Source organism: Apteryx mantelli, chromosome 14 (assembly GCF_036417845.1).
Source record: "Apteryx mantelli isolate bAptMan1 chromosome 14, bAptMan1.hap1, whole genome shotgun sequence".
Lineage (NCBI taxonomy): Eukaryota > Metazoa > Chordata > Aves > Apterygiformes > Apterygidae > Apteryx > Apteryx mantelli.
Window position 1 is genome coordinate 13546990 of NC_089991.1, and position 21115 is coordinate 13568104.

Consider the following 21115-nt stretch of genomic DNA (forward strand, 5'->3'; position numbering starts at 1 on the left):
TGCACTGGAAGATGAGAAGTTTCCCATCAGCTTCACGTCGCGCACCAGCACTAAAGCTCGCTCCTTTGCAGCTTGAACAACTCTCCCCTTCATGTCTTCTCCTTTCACACCTGGGCCTCTGCCCCCACCCTGGTGTTCACCGGGAGGTGAGAAAGCAGGCCGGACCCGGGAGCCACGCCAGGAGGCTGCGTCCTCGCCGGCCCCCTCGCGCCCCAAAAGCCACCTCCGCGGAGACGCGCGGGGCTGCTTTGAGCGCGCCACAGCTAGTGCTGCTGCGGCCGCTTCCAGTGAGAACGGGTCCCGCTTTCCCAGCCCGGCTTTGGAGAGCGAGGGATAGCTACGGGACCTCGCAGTAATTAGGACGTGAACTCCTAGACTAATTATCCACCTCAAAGTCTTTCTTCGCGAAGCGGCCTGACCGCCGGGACGCGCCCCGCGCCCTCGCGGTGCGGCCGCAAGCCGAGGCGGAGCGACCGAGGGCCATCGCCGCGGCCCAGAGCTGCGGGAACCTGCTGCCGAGGTGCCGTGCGCCTGGGCCGCCGGCCCCGCGGCGACCTTGCAGCCAGCTGCGGGCCGAACGCCGCGGGCTGCCCGCGGCAGCCAGGAAGAACAACACCGCGGGCCTCGGCCGCAGGCGCAGGCCTCGCCGCCCGCGCCCTCCCCGGCGGAAGGGCAGCGCCGCGCCGCGAGGGGCGAGGCGGGGCGGCCCGGCCCGTGCCCGGCCCCCGCCCGGCAGCGCGGGGAGGCGGGCGGAGGCGAGGCGAGGCGCGGGGCCGGGCCGGGTCGGATAGGGTCGGCGCTGCCGAGCCGCCGGGAGTCGCGCCGAGGCCACGCCGCCCCGGCCTCGCCCGCCCAGGGTCTGCCCGGAGCCGCCGGCGGCCCCGCGGTGAGTGGGGCGCCTCAGCGGGGGCGGGGGGCCGCGAGGGGCGCCGGGGGCCGCGGGGTGCTGCGGCGGGCATGGCGCCGGCGGCGCCAACAGGTTGTCAGTGCCCGCTCCTGGCGCCGCCGGCGAGGGGGTGAGCTGTCTGCGTGGCGGCGGGAGGGCAGCGCTGAGCGAGGGGGCGCAGAGCGCTAACAGGAAGAGAAGAGGAGAGCCGCGGGGCCGGCGGGGAGAGCGCTCCCGTCTGGGAAGCGAGGCAGGAGTATCCGTGAGACGCTGAGGCTGTTCCTTCTAAAGAAAGTCCTGTTAAAAACTGAGAGGATGGAGCCGGGCTTTATGGAAAAGCGGCGCTGTAATTTCCCTTTCGTCACCCTGGGAGCTTGAAGGTTTGCTGGCTTCCAAAACGATACGCGTGTTCTCGGCAAAAATCTGTGGGCACAGGGATATAAAAAATATGTGGATTATTGTTTGTTCTGTGTTCTTCTTGCAGGTTTTCAGTTAAAAAAAAAAAAGTCAGTCAGTTCTCCCTTATGCTGTGTAAACACTAGGTGTCCGCGTGAGGCTTTCCATTCAGTCTGGTGAGCTGCTTGCACAAGGCTCCGCTGTGCCCGTGCAACCCACCGCAGCTGCTTTCCTGCTCCGGCTGTTGGGTTGCAGCAGCCATCAGAGAATCAGCTTAGCGCGAGTTGGCATTAACTGCCCAGGAATTTCCTTGGGGGCAGCGCTTCCCCTGCAAGTCCTCGGTGCAAAAACTGGTCATGAAGGGAGCTCTTCACTTCTGCTGCTCGTGGTCAGCGCGGAAAGGGGATCCTCGTGCAGAAATGAATTGCTGAAAATACTCTTTAGCAAACTCGCTGTAACAGATTTGGCTTGGATGAAAGCTGCTAGAGTGGGAGACTGCGGTCCGTTATCCTCGAAACATCCACTCCGCACAGGGCAGGGCAGCTCATTCTTTGTGCCGCTGCTTTCTCAGAGATGAGCTGACTTTCCTAGAAGACTTGGTTATTGACTGGAACTGCTGACTTCCACGAGAACTTCCATAAAAGAGGGCTGCGCCAGGGTCAGGGCTGTGTAAGACAAACAGGAGGTATCTCTGCTCCTCAGAAGAACTAACATTTGAAGTAGGAAGAGATCTAACACTATATGCAAGCAGGGATTTATTATTTGTCTTTAAGTACTGAGTGGCAGTGCAGGTTTTTTCTGCATGAGTTAATGTTTGATGATTATTGTGCAGATAGTAAGGTATCTCAGTTGTCCAGTGTATTCCCTTAATGTGGTATTTAGCATATGTCTTTTTATGGTTCTCAGTAAGATTTCAGTAGAATTGTTCATATGATTTTAAGTCTCTTGTTGAAATCTGTGCTTATAATTTGAATATTTTGTTGCAGAATATTAAGGATTTTATAAAAAATCTGAATTTTATTCCCAGGTATATACAATGCTATTCAAGTGGCTATCTCAGTGTTATCATGGCGATATTGAATTTCCTTGTTGCTCCACAGCGATTAATAGATTATTTGGTAAAGGGTAGGGCTTTTGTCTGAAAAGAACAAGTGCAAAGATTTAGTTATCAAAACGTTGTGCTATTCTTTCCTTTTTTCCATTCTTGTTTTTGTTTTGTTTTTAAGTGCTCATGACCTAAGTTTAAGCTTGCAATATGGCATTTCATCACTTGAGTGAGCCTCACAGTCCATTGTTCCCTTACTGTCAAGGTGACTGTGTTCTGGGACAGATGAATAGAAATCCCAGCCAGCGAGAGCCTGTGCTGCAGTTAGTGTTTCCAAAAAGGCAGGCGTTAGGCAGATTCTGGTTAACCTCTAACAAGTAACCAGGTCAGCAAGAGGCCCGGATGGGATCCAGAAATATTCTGTAAAAGTCCACAGGTCTCAAGAATGCAGTATTTCCCCATATCTGATTTTATAGCAGTTGCTTGATAAACCTTACAGGGAGATATTGGAGATTTCTTCAGTTCTGTGGTTTATTTTTTTTCTTTGTGTCATATATAAAGTTTCTGTGGCAGTCAGACGCTTCCTGAAGATCTTACTCAGGCCAAAAGAAACTGGTAAAGTGAATTCTAGGTATACAGATTAGTTGTATGAAAATAGCAGCTTTCAAAACAAATAAACGCAGGAGGTTCTTTTCCAAAATTAAATATGCTGGGATAAATATCCGTCAGTATACTGAACCAAAGGCTTTTGTTTTTTTTTCTTTTTTAAGAACAAAATTCAGTTTCACTCAGCAAGCTTTGGCTGAATGATTACAAAAATAATACATAGCAACACTTTCAGGCAGAAAATGGTAAAATGGGTTTTGAAAATTATGTCATTTCTTAGTGTCCTTACATTGTGAGAGGCAGTGACTGTGTGATGAAAGGCCCTTTTCACACCACATAGAGAAGGCTGTTTTGCAGGTGAACACAAAGATCCAGTATATGTCCACAATTTACTAGTCAAAAGATTTTCAGTTAGAACATTTTTCTGCTGTCTAGACACAACCAAAAAACCCAGGTGTCACCTAGTATGCAGACATTTTATGACACTGCACAGAACTGAACTGAACTGTCTGGGTTTTATGTTTGAGTTTCCTGAGAGATTACAAATAACTCTCAGGTTTCAGCGAGCTGTCTAGAACTCATGGATGAGGAAGAGAGGAATCAGAAGAATTTTCATTACTAGAATCTCAGAAAATGAACTCATGTAAGTAACTTGCTACACATAAGAAGTAGTCTGGAGGTGTTATTTTTCCTCCAGCATTTACAGTATTGATTTGATGAGCTTTGGATGAAGAGATTCTTGATTTGCAACTGTGTGCTTGTAAAATGAATAAAACTAAGCAAATATAAATACAAAATGTGCATATGCTGTATACGGTAGACACGTGCTCTCATATGCCATATGCACTTTATCCTCACTGGGTATTATTTGCGTTTTAGGTATGCTCTATAAAAATCTCCAAGTGGGACTTTGCAATATCATAAGGGTGGGTGATATCAGTTGTCTGCAATATAGGGACAGGTGTTGGGAGTTTTGCATTCTCCTCTAACCTTGATCCTTGTGTTCTCTTGGGTAAGTAACTTCTTGCTGTGTACATTTCCTCATTGTAAGGTAAAGATCATATTTCTTCACAGAGCTATTCTGAGTCCATAATTATTCTAAAACACATAAAAGATACCAGATTGGAAGGCATTAGCCAAGGAAAGTGTCTCATTATAAGGTGTATATATAGGTAGGTGATATAGCTTCCTGCCCATGCAAAATTACTTTAAGATAGAAGCTTGGAATAATTCAGGACTCAGGTAAACAACACTGAAGCTTTCTTCTCTTTCATTCTGTTGTACTAGGTGATTGACTTGTATAAATAAGAGCAAATAAGGATACAAATAAAACCGTTTAAAAATTTACCCCTAAAAATGTAAATGAATTACAGTTCTGGGTAGATCCAGAACTCATGGTTCCCTGAATTATAAGGGCCAACACCGAAAAGAGGACATAGGCACCAGAAATACCGGGCAGTATGGATCTAGTTTCCCCCAGCACGTAACAGAGCATGGGTTACATAGGCCATGCTAACGGGAAGGCTGTACCGACCTGAGCTTGGGCAGCAAATCTATCCCTGCTGGTGCTGTGGTGTTATCTACAATTTTGTGCTAGAGTGGTCTCTGTTTAAAACACCAGTCCCTTTCAGTAGCAGTCCAGTGGCAGAGCTAGTAAGGAGTGAGCTGGACTCAGTTATTTGAAAGGATATAGGAGCTTACCCACCAGAAAAAGACTTGCTGTCTCTGGGTTTGCAGTGAATGAAAACACCTTTTTGGAGACCCAGAGTGGAGCAGGAGCTAAGATAAGAACGCCTGCCTGTAGTATTTCTGTTGACTATCTATACGCATACATACTGTGTGTTGACTGTAGATAGCCCTCTGCAAGCTGTAGCTTAGTAGCACAGTACTGGGAATGCAGGCCCCAAATAAGTGTACTTGACTCACTGAGCATCCAGCACCTCATGTTCCTACTTCCTTTGATGGATCCAGCCCTTACAGAACAGCAAGAAGAAATGGTTGACTGATCCACTTCAATACAATTGTCAAGTCCAACAGGCTTTTGTTGCAATCAAACAGGTACCTCAGGCTTGAACTCCTGGCAAACTGTGGCAGTGATTGCAAAACAGAGGCTCTAAAGAGAAGTGTGCTACAGTGCAAGGTGGAAGAATTGCACTAGTAAGGTTATATTGCTTTCTAATTGGAAGGATATTGTAGAAATATCCTAAATATTTTTATCTGGAAAGAGAAGCCAGTCTAAACATGAAATATTGCAGCCTCTTCTGTTCTCATGTGGGTTCGTCTGATACGTTTAGTATCATATGTTTAGACTGTTTTAAGACAGTAGCTTCTTTGGTAGTGTTTTCATTCTGTCTTCAAGAACTGAAGGCAGTTCATCTCTCAGTCTGAACTAAAAGGCTGTTAGAGACATGACTGTCTGTAAACCATTGTATAAGGCTGGTGCACTGCACTTTGGCCACCTCTGTATGACCGTGTTCAAACCTAGAAGGGAGGAATAGAAATTACACACTGGTCAACTGGTGCAAGGTCTAACAGAAGTCATTTCCCCTCTGCTTAACTCTGCAGACCAGTGTCTTGCAGTGGATTGTAGGAGGAACAGTTAATATAAGCAACACTCTTAATCTCATTTTTTTCACTTCTGCCCTCACATATTTTTCAGAATTTTTCAGAGATTCATACTGAAGTAATAGTAGCAGTGAATGTTCTATAGCTGCTTGTGAAATGTTAAGTGAACAAACTTTGAGAGGGAGTCTTTAGTGGCATTCTCGGCATGGCTAGCTCAAATACAGATTTGGCAATTAATTCAGTAGTAGACATTGAGTAGAATATTAATTTGGTTGATGTTTGCACTGCACCAGAGAGAAGGTGTAATTACTAGATAAATGCTGTGTTGCTGTTAGTGCTCAATGGATGCAAAGGCAATGTTCAAAAGAAAAGCCTAGGACTTAGGCTCTTTGGAGTTTGACTGCTATCTCTGATGTTGACTCCACTGCAAATGCCTTTCTAACTGAATTTTAACATCTTTAACATACTACTATTAATAGGTATTATGTCTGAAAGGGAATTTTTTGGAATATCCTGGATGTTTTCTGGAAACTGAAAGTGCTGTATGAATGCTCCCAATTGCTGTTGATATCTTCAGGTCTCATTAGGGCTTGTCTCATCAAGCCTTTGCTCTTTCACATTCAGGGAATATATTCCTATTATTAAATGTGCTTTGATAGAATCACTTTGTTTTCCTGCATGTAGACAGCCTATACTAGAGCACATGTTCTGGCAGAAATGTGCTGCTTACCTTACATAATCCCCATTAATGTGCCTTCCACTTGTTTGTATTTTTTAGTCTGGACATTATTTACTTGAAATTTGGCTTCTAAAAAGTACAAAGAGTGTTCCTGCATCATATCGTTGGTAGAAATAGAGCCTTTGTGTAAAGATTGCAGCTTCTTAGGTAACAAAGAAATTTTTACAGTATTTGGCAGGTATAACCACCGCATTTGAAAGAATATATAAATAAGAGTTAGACCAAGCTGTAGTTAATTTTCAGCAACTGAAGTTACTGTTGGACTACAATAAACCCTGTGCCTATTTTTGTATGGTAGAACAGACTACAAATAGTCAGTGATTTTATCAAGGAAGGCTGTCTCAGAGACATTGCTCTTATGTTCTTTCCCATTTCACTGCATTACCAGCAGCAGTTTTATTCTGGACCGTATGAGCTCCCCTGTCCTAGGGCAGGTGATTTCTTGCTTAACTGGGTTGTAATGGGGAGGCTCTTTCCAAGTTTGCCTGGAAGTTGCTTTCTCTGTGCTTATATAACTCTTTTAGCCCTTACTTTTCATAAATACTGAATTTAATCCATTAAAAAAGTCTGAAATAGCACATTCATTTATGATTTAGTGAAAATGTTCCTTCTTTGTTTTGTAAGGGAGTTTTCAACATGGCAGCAGTGGTAGAACTCAACAACATCCATTCAGTGTCTGAAATGTCAGAAGAAGATGATGCTAAACACGGTTTTCATCACAGAATGTTCTTGGAACCTCAGGAGAAGAAGAGGAACATGAAGGCTCTGGTGGTTAAGCAAGCAAAGGAAACTTGCAGCTGCACTCCAGCCAAAGTTAAAGACTGTGTTTTCAGTCTCCTTCCTGTCTTGCAGTGGCTTCCCAAGTACAAACTGAGAGAGTATCTACTGGGAGACATAATGTCTGGTCTGATTGTGGGGGTCTTGCTAGTCCCACAGTCAATTGCCTATTCTCTCCTGGCTGGACAGGAGCCTATTTATGGCCTTTATACGGCCTTTTTTGCAAGCATTATTTATTTCATATTTGGAACCTCCCGCCACATCTCAGTTGGCATCTTTGGTGTGCTTTGTCTAATGGTGGGACAAGTGGTGGACCGTGAGGTACAGAGAGCTGGCTATGACTTAGAGCCAGCTGCTCTTGGTGTCCATGCAGATACAGTAACATACGTAAACACTACCATTTCTCCTGTGAATCAGACATCACGTCAGCCATTCTGTGATAAAAGCTGCTATTCAATTACCGTGGGAGCCACCATGACCTTCATAGCTGGAGTTTATCAGGTAAGAGGAGGTGGGCAAACAGGCATTCTGTGGAAATAGTTTTGATTCTTCTTCAGATGATTGTCCATATGAACAGTCTGCTGGGGTTGCACATGTCCTTAATCTGCATCCCAGGGGAATGGGCACATGGAGGACAGTAGGACTCCAGTTACTTTGGTGTAAGAAACTCCTCTTTCTCCTCTCCTTATAAGGTCTTAGTCATAACTATTTACTCAAACCTGCAGAACATGCACACAGGAGGGTGGTGCAGCTTTTAATAGCATTCTGTGCTTGTTATTCTGTTACGGACCATAAGGACCATTATGGAGCATTGCCAGACAACACTTGCTGCTCCCATAATACATCTTCCTAAGTCTGTCCCAAAACTTTTTCTTTATTAGTCCTTTATATAAGGACTGAATTAGATTGGGGCAAAATGTGGTGTGTCAGCTTTCAGTTCCTGACTTTGGTGATCTGGCTTTTTTTTTATCAAAAAATAATCTGAACTGTAATATTACCTCCAGTTTCCTTTTATTTGGCGTTCTTACACTGTACTTGTAAAGCTTGGCTGTTTGCCCACTCAAAGCCAGAACAAAACCATTGTTTGAAAAGGATACTATTGAGATAATAAAATACATTTGAAATAAAACTGTTCATTATTACCATATTGAATATATTATTAAATAATATTTTACCACTCCTCTGTTTACTTCCCGGAACTCACTGCTTATTTGCTGAAATTAAAGTAGGCATCTATGTTTTTAGAGTGTCATGCATTAACCAGGAGGGATTTAATTTTAACAGTACAGCAGGGCTGTGATATTTCAGTTCAGGAGTTCACGTTCATTCGTTTCTACAGTGACATCCATAGTGATATCTATTCAGATTGTAGAGGAGAGGAAAAGGAAACATATCTGTGATACTCTAAAACATTGTTTTTAGACACAACCTAGGACTTTGTCTTGTACTGCAAGTTTGTGTTGAGTAATTTCAGTTATATTCTGGAACTCCTGACCTAGAATGGAGGTTGTGTTTCATCACTGTAGGATGTACAGAGTTTTGGAGTTGTGAATTGCATTTAATATTCTTTACAAGTACAATTAAGTTTTTTAAATGAAGAAGTCAGATTACTTCATCTTCAGTCACTCTGAATGTGATGCATAGACTTGCTGTCTTTCTGACTGCCAACCAATAGATCTTCATGCACTCACAGTTTTTTTTAATTGGAAATCCCAACCAAAATCACATTCACTCTGTATCAGAATCTTTACAGTCAAATAGTAAAAACAAGCTTCCTCACCCCGGTTGCCTGTACCCTAACTAGGTTGTTAATGTTGTTTTACAGCCAAGAAAAATTTAACTGAGTTGTCAGGGCTGTGTGGGAGCCTTTTTTAGGATGTAGAGCTGAGCCTCTGTCTAGTTAGTCCAGGCCCTAAACTTGCCTTCTCTTCAGCAGTGTTTTGCAAGTTCTTAGGAAGTTTCCAACAATGAGTCTAACCTTTTTTTTTATTATTTTGCCTTAACTACCTAATGGGATATATCAAAGTGATGCTAATTAAAATTTAATAACTGTAAGTTTTGGTCTGAAGTCTTCAGATGACAGTGTAGACAGCCCAGCTGGCCAGCTCAGGGAATTAAAGAGTTTTTAGCATATTCCGTCATAAGGCAGCGCGTGTTCCATTTAGTGTGAAGGTTGTTGGGGAGGAAGGGACATTTACCAGGTATGAAAAGGCATCTGTAGGGTAGGTATCCATAAAGCCAGTCATTCCCTTGGAACAGCATCAAAGATTTGTCTATTCAAAATAATAAAAATTAATGGCAAGGCACTTTAAAAATTTGTATCTATTTATAAAATAATCTACATCACAAGAATTTGTAGCACATATACTTTCTGAATCAGATAAACCAAGCTTTATGCAGTGCAAATGGAAACTATTGTGAGCTTTATTTTATTGCAGGCTGTGAGCTCGAATGCAAGACAGACAAAAGCCTAGGTTCTGGATCCCTGCAAAGTTCATGGAGATTGTAACAACTGGAGAGAGAAATGGCAAAACTAACCAACATTTCAAAGCTTTTTTCCTTGGATTTCTTTTTTGTCAGTTAAGGGAACTAGAAGCTATTATTTACAGTTGAACCAGTGAGCAAACTATAAACGTTAGTTCAGAGTGTGAAGACCTAAAAAAGCTTGCTCTGTATTAGAAATGCATTTAAGTCTGATGCACCAGCAGCAGCTGAAAGCTGGAGCTTTTCAGTGCTCAGACCACTCCTTGTCCTCCAAAGCCATATACGGTGGGTTTTTTTATCCCACCTCCATCAGAGCCTCACAATGATGACATCTGTAAGATTTGTATCGTAATCCATTGTGTGTGGTTGATTCCTTTCAGGTGGCCATGGGTTTCTTTCAAGTGGGCTTTGTCTCAGTGTACCTCTCTGATTCATTGCTCAGCGGATTTGTCACAGGTGCCTCCTTTACCATCCTAACCTCACAAGCCAAGTATCTCCTGGGCCTAGACATTCCACGGAGCAGTGGCATCGGCTCCCTTGTAACCACATGGATAAACATCTTCAGAAACATACATAAGACCAACATTTGCGATCTCATCACCAGCTTCTTATGCCTTCTTGTTCTCATCCCAACCAAAGAGCTTAATGAACACTTTAAATCAAGGCTCAAGGCTCCAATACCAGTTGAATTAGTTGTGATTGTGGTAGCTACTTTGGCGTCTCACTTTGGGAAGCTAAGAGAGAATTACGGCTCAAGTGTTGCTGGACACATCCCAACAGGGTTTCTCCCTCCTCGCCCTCCAGACTGGAACCTGATTCCTACTGTGGCTTTGGATGCTCTCCCCATAGCTATTATTGGCTTTGCCATCACTGTCTCCCTCTCAGAGATGTTTGCCAAGAAGCACGGTTACACTGTGAAGGCCAATCAAGAGATGTATGCCATTGGCTTCTGCAACATAATTCCCTCTTTCTTCCATTGCTTTACAACAAGTGCAGCTCTTGCCAAGACTCTTGTCAAAGAGTCCACAGGTTGTAGGACACAGATATCTGGCATGATGACTGCTTTGGTCATCCTATTAGTCCTTCTTGTGTTTGCACCTTTATTTTATTCCCTTCAGAAATGTGTCCTTGCTGTCATAACCATTGTAAACCTCAGAGGAGCCCTGCGGAAGTTCAAGGACCTGCCCAAAATGTGGCATTTGAGCAAAGTGGACACAGTGATCTGGCTAGTTACTATGGCATCCTCAGCACTCATCAGTACTGAAATTGGTCTTTTGGTTGGTGTTTGCTTCTCTATGCTCTGTGTCATTTTTCGAACTCAGAGACCAGAGGCACCGCTGCTTGGCTGGGTGGCAGAGTCTGAAACATATGAGTCCCTGTCTGCTTACAAGAACTTGCAAACCAAGCCAGGCATCATGGTGTTCCGTTTTGAAGCGCCCCTCTACTACATCAACAAAGAATGCTTTAAATCCACCCTGTACAAGCAAACTGGAGTTAACCCAGTCTGGGTGAAGGCAGCAAAGAAAAAGGCAGCAAAAAGAATGCTTAGAGAGAAAGAGGTGGATTCTGGTGGCAAACCCACCAGCATCTCGGTGGAACTTGTCTCTGAACCCCTGGGGTTTCACACAATAGTGATTGACTGTTGTGCAATACAGTTCCTGGACACGGCAGGAATACGTACCCTCAAAGAGGTCTGCAAGGATTACAGAGAGATAGATGTCCAGGTGCTCCTGGCCCAGTGCAACCCTTCTGTGAGGAGTTCCCTGATCCGGGGAGAATTCTTTAAAGAGGGGGAGGACCACCTTCTCTTCCACAGTGTGCACCAGGCTGTGGACTTTGCATTGGGTGCACAGGAGCACAGCAGGAGCTGTGCTTCTAAAAACTAGTTGTGGGATGGCAGCAATCATGAATGGGTCCCCCCGCACAATGGGTGTGGGTTGATATGTTTGTATATGCATTATATACGCACTCAGACAGATAAAAAGAGGCAGGGTTGTTGTTAATGCATTGGTTACTACTAGTGTGTTCTGCTGCTTTAATTTGCCTGCCTGGTGATTCAATAGGTGGTACTAAATGAAGGCAATTCTTAACTTGATCATGGCCTATCTGTGAACTTAAGAGTTTACATATATATGTTCATCTCATTTCTCTTCTCTCTTGAACTTTCTGTGTCCCAGCTGCCCTCTGAGTTTAGATCATCAGCACTGAGGTCTTTATCACAACCCTGTCTTTCTGCAAGGAACTCGATTTTGAAGCTGTCTATCCTTCCTGGCTAATTGAATAATATGTGGCAGTTCATTTCTTGTCCCTAGTTCTGGTGATATGCTTCCACGTGATCACACCCTCATATTGTCTAAGGAATGACTGACAGGGACTGTATGCTCTGGAGTGATTAGTTAGTGATTTTATAGCCTCCCTGATTTTGGAACAGATCAATAAAATCTAAAAATGGAGCAACAAGTGTTAAAATAGCTTATAACCACCTATCACCTCTAGATACTTTGTCATTGTCTTCTGACAGTATAATGCAGCTAGATCCATGGAGGCATAGTTATTTGATTTCTACACGGGTCTTTACATGCCAGGAAAGTTTGCCTCTTTAGCTTGAATTCCTTTGGATAATCTGGACTGATTTTTATTCAGAGGTGATTTAGAAGTCTGATTCATGGTTAATCATTTGTTTTCCTAATATTTAGGATCTCTTTTTGAATTGCGGATGGTAGATAAGGAAAATCTCTAATTCATGAGTTTCAGCACAAGACAGCCCCTTGCAGCCAGTTTTATATGCCAGGTAGACAGAAGCATAGGCACCGAAATGAAAAAGGCTTAATAGACTATCCAGCCTCTCTCTAAATTTGTCAGTGTCACACAGATTTCATGTGCTGTTGAATACAAATGTCATTGAACATAGAGCCTTTGCACATGCCTAGTCATGATCTTTATGTAATGGGGATGGACAGGCCAAGAAATACAGGCATTAGAAAGAGAGACAGAAAATTCTTCAGCTGAAAGTTATTTCACCATATTAGTGTAAATAAAAATTTCTACCTTGTTTTTAAAATTATCCAGAATAATGAAGAATGCCTGTTTTTCATGCAAAAGTACAAGCACTGATTAGGAAAAAGTTCTCTTTTCTAAAACCAATAACACACAATTATGAAGGCAGAATTGAAGGGTTAACATTTTTACTAAATGCTAGCTATACGTAGCCCATAGTATGTACTTGGAAGATGATGGTTCTCCCAGAGAAATTTACAGTCTGACTTGCCAATTCTTCACGGCTTTTAAAAGGGAAAAGGCATGGTACACAGACAATATTGTTATCCTTAATAGCTCAAAAATCTTCATTCAGGCATCAGAAAGTCATAAAATGGAATATGAATCATGAAACATTTTCTAAATAGAAGTATATTTTGAGAGGGGTTTTTTTTTGAGCTAGGTCTAGTAGTTTTTCCCTACTTTCTGTGAAAGCTGAAATGGTCAAGCATGATTTCACTTTAGGAGTTAGAATCTCAAGAGGAACAATAGATAGCAGAAAGATGAATCCCAGGACTTGGCAATCCTTATATGTTAGCTTGAAATTACTACATTTTCTAGGGCATAATAGAAGCAAATAGAAGAAATACTGGGGGCAGGGAGGGTGGCTATAGCAAATGCTAAGAAGATAACCGAGACTTCCTGGATTACATGAATTATGTTGTAGTTTTGCAAGAGGAAATGACAGATCTCCAAATATCAGAGAAAAGTGAAGCTTCCACGGTATTCAGAAACCTAAATGTTTCTCTTTCTCAGCCTGAAGGCATGTTTGCACAAGGAAATGAATCCAGAATAGCCACTGCTGATTTTTTTTCCTTTCTGCAGTAACTTCCTGTGCCAACTTTTTTATTCTGTGCTAATGCAGTTTGACTAATTGTAGTTACTGGTTTAGTATTACTGAAGTGGATTAACCTAAGCCCTATAAAAGCAGTTAATGTGTTTGAGAATACCTGCATAGGGAGTGAATGCAGACTAGATATTAGGTTTTAAGTCCTCACCCAATTTGTTTTGTGTTCAATTCCCATTCAGAGCCCCTGGGCCAATGTCAAGAGAGAGCAGCCATACCCTTGGCAGCATGTACAGCCAGGTTCCTGCTTCAGGAAAGCTTGTGGCTGCCTGGTCACCAATGGCCTGCTGGTGGCGGCAGGGGAGAAAGGCAGACACCTACACATGTGAATTCAGCGGCAGGCAGTGCCAAGGCCTGGGGGAATCACTTTTCAGCATGGTTTGCTCACAGTACCAAAAGGCATCACTAGAATTTAAATTTTAACAAAAACTTGAACATTATTTTAAACAGTAATTTTAACAGTAATATTTTTCAAGAGAGCAGAGTAGTGTGAGAAGCAGTGCCCTCCTCTGAAAGTCCTGCTGGAAAATTAAATAAAACAGACAATAAGCAGTGTGCTTTGTTACTGTACATGTTCCTGTCAAATGGCAGCTACTCATTTTCACCCCCTTTCCAGATGTTTTCAGCCCCTCAGTCACAGCTCAGTCATGGAGAGCTGAAAGGGAGTGAAAAGAGTGAGTAGCAGATCTGGTGGACCAGGAGACTTCCTCTTAGGAAGATCAGCTGGGGTGGATAGAAATAAAGTACCATTGCTTGGGGTGATTCTTTCCACTTTACACTCAAAACTTTTCTCTTCCAGGACTCTTTCCACATTGCACAGTTGGAGATTTTTTGCCCTGTGAGCTTGTGAAGCCAAATTCTAACTGAGAAAGTGGAAACAGTAATTATTTTTCAAACGTCCTTTTTTCAAATTCAAGGTATGAAGGTAGGATTAACAATGTTACTTCCAAGAGGTACAGGCTTTCCACAGCCAGCAGGATGCTTGCTTGTAGCTCTTGGGTATTTGCATAAAAGCACTATAAAACAGTCATGAATTGGATATCAAAGAATTAATTTAGAATACAATTAAAAAGATACGTAGTATTGATTTGTTTAGCTAGAGTACATTTTATTTGGCCACTGTGCTGTTTGCACAGTTGTTAATGGCAATTTATCCTCTGAATTCCATTTCAAACAAAACACAAAAAAGCCAGATTAAAATGCAACAGCAAAAGCAGCCAGCCAACCAAAAGACCAACTTTTTGTGTTTATATTTAATATAATGTCCAGAGGTCATAGCTTATGCTCTGTATTAATGCACACAGCCCCGGTTAGAAGGGAGCAGAAATAAATACCAGTTGCTGGAGCATTCAGTAGAATAGTCCTTTGGCATTAATTAAAGATTAGAGCTTATCATGATTGGAATCTCTTAAAACAGTGGTTTTCAGCCTTCTTCCTTATACGCCATGTACTAATTTTTTATCAGAGGCATGAATCTAAGCAAATTTAAGCCTACTGGCTACACTTTTTTGAATATGTTTTATGGACCCTTTAGAAGTGATTCAGCTTCACATTTAGGAATCAGGGACCACATATTGACAATTGTTGCCCTAAAGAATTTGTTTTGTAAAGGAATTTTAGATTTTTTTTATTTTTTTTTTGCTGATGTATGATGTATGCAGCAGGTATACGTGTCCAATTGTGCCCTTGTGATGTGCCTGTTTCTGTCCTGGAAAGAACTTTTCTGCCTTGAACACTCTTAAATAACTAGCAGCACTCAAGTACCAGATTTCAAAAGGGGAAGTCTGCCATACCTCCTGTCTTCTAGCCTACCACAAAGCTTAATTTGTGATCTATAGGCAGATGAAACCCCCACGATCATTTTTGTAAGCATATGGGAGTATTCATCTGTCAAAAACAGTGACATTAATCCCAAATGCAACCTTCAGAACTCCAGACCAGAGTCGCAGATTTTATAAACTAGCTGAACTCCATTGACTCTGTTCCCAAGTGTCCTAATCCAGCAATTATCAGTCTAAATGAGGAATTAAAAGATCATTAGCACATTCATTAATGATAACAACACAACATTATGGAAATTAATACTCACAGTCTCAGCTATACTCTTGCCAAATGTCAGTCACTCTTTTTACGTTTATTGCTGCTATAAATAGTAGTTTCAATTGCTCCTAATGTGGCAATTGCATTAATAAATGATTCATTTGTGTGAATGTTTTCATACTGAAACAATTTTCAGTCCACTTCATAAAACAGGGAAATGTACTGCAGTGATGTATATCATACTTATTTTGGGGTTTATAATGACATCATAAACCTTAGTTTTCTGCAATTTAGTGATCCTGATTTCCTTGTAAATCATTGCAGCTCCATTTATTATTCTCTAATACACTGCAAGATGCATGTCTTCACCCACTTTGACACTTGCTTCTGTGTTTTGCTATGAATGACATTGCATATGATTGACTGTAAATAGAAGAATCATTGCCTTTGTATGTATTGCTATTACCTGTGACCTGCTACTCAGTTTTGATGCCAAATCTTTTGATAAGGCTAAAGCTTCTCAACAAAGAATGTAAAACCAAACCAACCCCGCTCTGGGTTCTGAGGTTGGGAGAAGGGGACTTCTGGGCAGCCGGCAGGGGAGTACCGCTGTGTATATCCCCTTCCGTGAGAGGGCATGCCCTGGAGCCTAAGCAAAGTATGCGAAGGGCAAAGTATGCAAGAGTTTGTGTAGATGGACGAGTAATAGTGCCTTCCAGGAAAAATAAGGTAATATAGAGATGTCTTTGTTACGAAGATACTATGTATACACAGCTCTGTGCCTTTTTCCATAATGAGTGTAATAGTAACATGGGGACCTAGTTCCTGTTCAGTGCTGCTGTATGAGTCAGTGTTCCATGCTATGTATAGAAGGGATTTCTGTTTTCATGCTTATTTATTTTTGTCTAATTTAATTTAATTCTGCACTTGGCTCTCCCATTCTGGATGGCTGAGCTTCCATTACTTCTGCACTCATTCCCCATCTGGCTACAGCAATGAACAGAAAGCTTCTGTCTCTCTCAAGAAAGTAACCAGCAAGTCCTGCACCTCTACTAGCTTCTGCTGGCTTCTGCTAAAGGACACTGAAATCCATTGCTGATGGGTCTGAAGTGCAGAGCCAAGATAGTGCAGGCAGGAGAGCATTCTGGCCGCGGCACTGGGGTTTAAGTCAGTTGATACCCACAGCCTCCCACAGTGTCGTGCTGAGATCAGCTGTGAACTCGTGTCTGTGTTGGATCCTTGATCTCCATTGCAGTGCAGGCTTCCATGGTGTGGTTCAGGCTTTCCATGGCCAAACCTTAATTGAGAAAACCAGCAATATTGCATGTCTCCTTGGGTCCAGTTCCTCAGCTCTTTCACCTAAGGGCAGTGTGAACTGCCTGTTCGCCACCACACTTAGCCCTGTGCCGTGGGCACCAGTGCTGTTGGTGCTAAGAGTTTTTAAGTAGGTTGGAACCGAGTCACCCATGCATTTCCAGTGTGATCCTCATTTCAGAAACAGTGCAGAAACACCCAGGCTGGCCTTGCACTGAGCCACACAGGTGCAGAGCTCGCCTGGACTCTGCACTGGGACTCAACTCCTCTGTGCTCTCACTTCAGCCTGGAGGCATGGCTGGCCAGTAGGAAAGCACTGGTCTAGAAGATCATAGAAACTGGAGCAAGAAGAAATCCTAGTAGCTGAGGGTGAAACTATTTAGGCAAATAGTTTGTTTCAGGGTATTTTCATCTGTTTTTTTTTTTTTTTCCTCACACACGCTCTTTGCAAAAATGATTTAATGACTGAGGTGATCTAAATTTTTATTTTAATTTTTTTACTAACATAATTATGCTAATGAAGCTGTGATGCAGATAGCAGCCGTCTACTGCTAATGCAATATAAGGTGCTTTATAACTGTATAGCTTATTTTGCTTTGCTGAATCTCAATCTAGGATACCATTATAAGATTTTTATATTGATATAACTGTCCACACTAGAAGGGTTTTGCACTTTTACTATGCTGGCATAGTTAAAAGGGGCAATGCCTTTAGTGCAGACAAGGCACTGTGCCTTTGCACTGTGAATAAACTTGTTAAGTCACAAGAATTACTTGCACTTGGTTATCTAGTTTGGAAGCCTTTGTATGATCAGCTGCTTATGTGAAAAACTGCCTGATCTTTTCTATTCTAATCAAATTCCACCTGAAGTGGAACTAATTTTTAAGTCTTTCTTTATTTTTTAAGATCATTACAATGCTAGAACTGAGGCCTCTGGTTAGGTAATATGGCAGATATTTAAAAAATATATATATTTAGTACATGGTATAATTAGTGCCTTTCTGTTTTATTTCCTACAGATGATATAAACTAAGGTGTGTTGCTATTTCTCTAATACACAAATATGCAAACTATTACAGTATTTGATGGTGAGTCAAATCTCTATTGAGTAAATTTACTGCCAAAAGTATTTGAACTCCTGATCTATCCAGCTCTGCAAGCACTTAATTCTTAGCTGGGTTCCAAAATCATCTCAGGAGTCCACAGGAAGATAGGAGGATAAACATTTCACTGGACTTGTGTCCAAGTTTTTAATGTTTAATCTTTGACTTTAGAAAGAAAATTTTAATGTGTATCTGAAATGCAGCTGAAACATGATTAAACAGAGGTAAAGCTTCACTTTGGGAAAGCTTGATTTTCACTTAAAACTTCACATGGGAAGCACCTGATTTGAGTTCATCAGCCTCTTGAGTCACTCACCATCTTCTCTGGTATCTTGGTATGTTCTGGGGTATGATTGTTGAACTATTTTAAATTCAGAATAATTAGGGGATACTATTTGTGACATATTATTTTGCAGAATAAATAAAAAGGCAAATTTTGCCTAGAGTAGGCTTTTCAAGCTTGGAAAATCAGTCTGAGCAAATAGAACCTCAGAGGTGGAATAGATCACATTGGTAGGCTGACCGAACACATTTGCAAAGCAGTTTATTTGAATGAAGTTTGGAAATCTTGTATAGTATATTCCAAAGATCACCTTGTTTTCTTACCATGATTATCTGTGAAGTACAAATGTTGTAGCAAATCCAATGAGGTGTAATATTTCCCACAAGTCAATGGAGGAATTCAGAGTGTTGGGGAAGCCATTTCACTCTGTGGTTTCTCTCCATGCCGCAACTGTATTTGTTAACACAGACTTTGCCTTGTGCGGAGAATGAGAAAAGCTGCGTTGCTCAACCATCAGCTCTTCACCGAGTGCTGCGTGAACTGACCAAAAGTTTCTGATGTGAGAGTTGTATTTTGTCAGTCTTCTCGTTATATCCTACCATCAAAACATAATTATGGGGTATATTCTCTGCATATTGTCACCTTGCCTTTACAGCATCTCCATGTGTTAAATCTCTACCAATTGTTGTTTTTAAATGCTAATGTGCCTTATTGTCATTGTAGAAGATTTGTTAGCACAAGAATTTTCTAACAAATGTGATAAAATCTTTGTGATTTCTTTTGCCACCATTAAAGAATGATATTTCTGTTTTTTTTCTGGTTTTGGACATAAACTCGAGACCTTAGAAGATACTGCAGGTGTGCAAATTAAAAAACAACAACAACAAAAAAAACCCACTCATATTTGAACAGTAAATCCCTAGTCCCTGGGTTTTTTTGTTTTGTTTTGTTTTTTTGACAGCTGCACTCTGTTTTCCTAAGGTAGTACATAATGTTCTCCTGCACTGTATTTGAAACACACACAGGCACATATAGGAATTTCCTGCAAACATGAAACAGGACACTGACTGGCTAATGGTACATGAACAGCGGCAGGCTTTCTTCTGTTTCTGACTTTTGTGCTGCCTGCAACTAGGCTACAGTTTGTCTCATGAAAAAAGGTAGCCAGTAATAAGACGTGGTAACAATGCCCAGAGGGCAGCACACTCCTCTGGGCCCGGTTCACATTCCCGAGATGCAAGCCATGACCAGGTGGTATCATGTTGCCTGCACTTTCAAATATGTGTGCACACAGCACATGGTATTACGTATTCAGCCTTACAGAATTGCTGCAATGTATTTCAGTGTTATTTCCGTTTTGCAGATATGGAAATTGAGACATAGCAGGTTAAATGACTTGATCAGGTCTTGATCAGCAAGAGTCAGAGCAAAAAATAGACCAGCTCTCGGTGCAGGTCTGGGCACTTACTGTAAGCGTTATGAATGCTTACAGGCCCTTGGGCTACACAAAAGATTTTCTTGATCCAGCATGACTCAGCTTTTAACTGAAGATGCCTTTTACTTTAGGAGACCTCATAGCACACTCTATAATTCCTGTGTTGGTGCCAAAAGAGTGACAGGAGCATTCAATTACAGATGATGCCAGTAGGAGCTTTCTGCTCTCATGAGGACTGGTGGAAGATGTGAAGGTTGGGGGCTGCCTTGGCTGCAGTGACCATGAGATGGTGGAGTTCAGGATCCTGCAAGGAGGCAGCAGGGCACCAAGTAGGATCGCAACCCTGGACTTCAGGAGAGCAAACTTTGGCCTCTTCAGGGACCTACTTGGAGGAATCCCATGGGTGAGGGCCCTGGAAGGAAGGAGTGTTCAAGAGAGTTGGTTAATATTCAAACATCACTTCCTCCAGGCTCAAGAGCGGTGCATCCCTATGAGTAGGAAGTCAAGCAAAGGAGGTAGGAGACCTGCATGGATGAGCAAGGAGCTCCTGGCAAAACTCAACCAGAAGAAGGAAGTATACAGAAAGTGGAAAGGGAGACAGGCCACTTGGGAGGAATATAGGAATGTTGTCAGAGTATGCAGGGATGCGACGAGGAAGGCTAAGGCCCGTTTGGAATTAAATCTGGCTAGAGATGTCAAGGACAACAAGAAGGGCTTCTTCAAATACATCAGCAGCAAGAGGAAGACTAGGGAAAATGCGGGCCCTTTGCTGAATGGAGTGGGTGCCCTGGTGACGAAGGATGCAGAGAAGGCAGAGTTACTGAATGCCTTCTTTGCTTCAGTCTTTACTGGTCAGGCCAGCCCTCAGGAACCCCAGACCCTGGAGGCAAGAGAGAAAGTCTGGAGAGAGGAAGACTTTCCCTTGGTGGAGGAGGAGTGGGTTAGAGATCATTTAAGCAAACTTGACACCCACAAATCCATGGGCCCTGATGGGATGCACCCACGAGTGCTGAGGGAGCTGGCGGATGTTATTGCTAAGCCACTCTCCATCATCTTTGAAAGGTCATGGAGAACAGGAGAGGTGCCCGAGGACTGGAAGAAAGCCAATGTCACCCCAGTCTTCAAAAAGGGCAAGAAGGAGGACCCAGGGAACTACAGGCCAGTCAGCCTCACCTCCATCCCTGGAAAGGTGATGGAGCAGCTCATCCTGGAAGCCATCTCCACGCATGTGGAGGAAAAGAAGGTGATCAGGAGTAGTCAGCATGGCTTCACCAAGGGGAAATCATGCCTAACCAATCTGATAGCCTTCTATGATGGAATGACTGGCTGGGTAGATGAGGGGAGAGCAGCGGATGTTGTCTACCTAGACTTCAGCAAGGCTTTTGACACTGTCTCCCATAGCATCCTCATAGACAAGCTCAGGAAGTGTGGGTTAGATGAGTGGACAGTGAGGTGGATTGAGACCTGGCTGAATGGCAGAGCTCAGAGAGTTGTGATCAGTGGCACAGAGTCTAGTTGGAGGCCTGTAGCTAGCGGTGTCCCCCAGGGGTCAGTACTGG

At 42.7% G+C, this 21115-nt stretch overlaps 1 protein-coding gene across 1 annotated transcript; it reads left to right on the plus strand.

Annotated features, from left to right (window-relative positions):
* Positions 1-791: 791 nt before the first annotated feature.
* SLC26A2 (solute carrier family 26 member 2) lies at positions 792-18934 on the plus strand. Its single transcript, XM_067304534.1, has 3 exons — positions 792-886; positions 6862-7515; positions 9879-18934. The coding sequence occupies exons 2-3, from the start codon at positions 6874-6876 to the stop codon at positions 11382-11384; spliced, it is 2148 nt and encodes a 715-aa protein (XP_067160635.1). The 5' UTR covers positions 792-886; positions 6862-6873; the 3' UTR covers positions 11385-18934.
* Positions 18935-21115: the final 2181 nt, after the last annotated feature.

Bases quoted from the DNA above. Each gene is read 5' to 3' on its own strand.
- SLC26A2 (XM_067304534.1), top strand. From the start codon at position 6,874: ATGGCAGCAGTGGTAGAACTCAACAACATCCATTCAGTGTCTGAAATG. The intron at 7,516-9,878 runs GTAAGAGGAGGT...GATTCCTTTCAG, and splicing joins TCATAGCTGGAGTTTATCAG to GTGGCCATGGGTTTCTTTCA.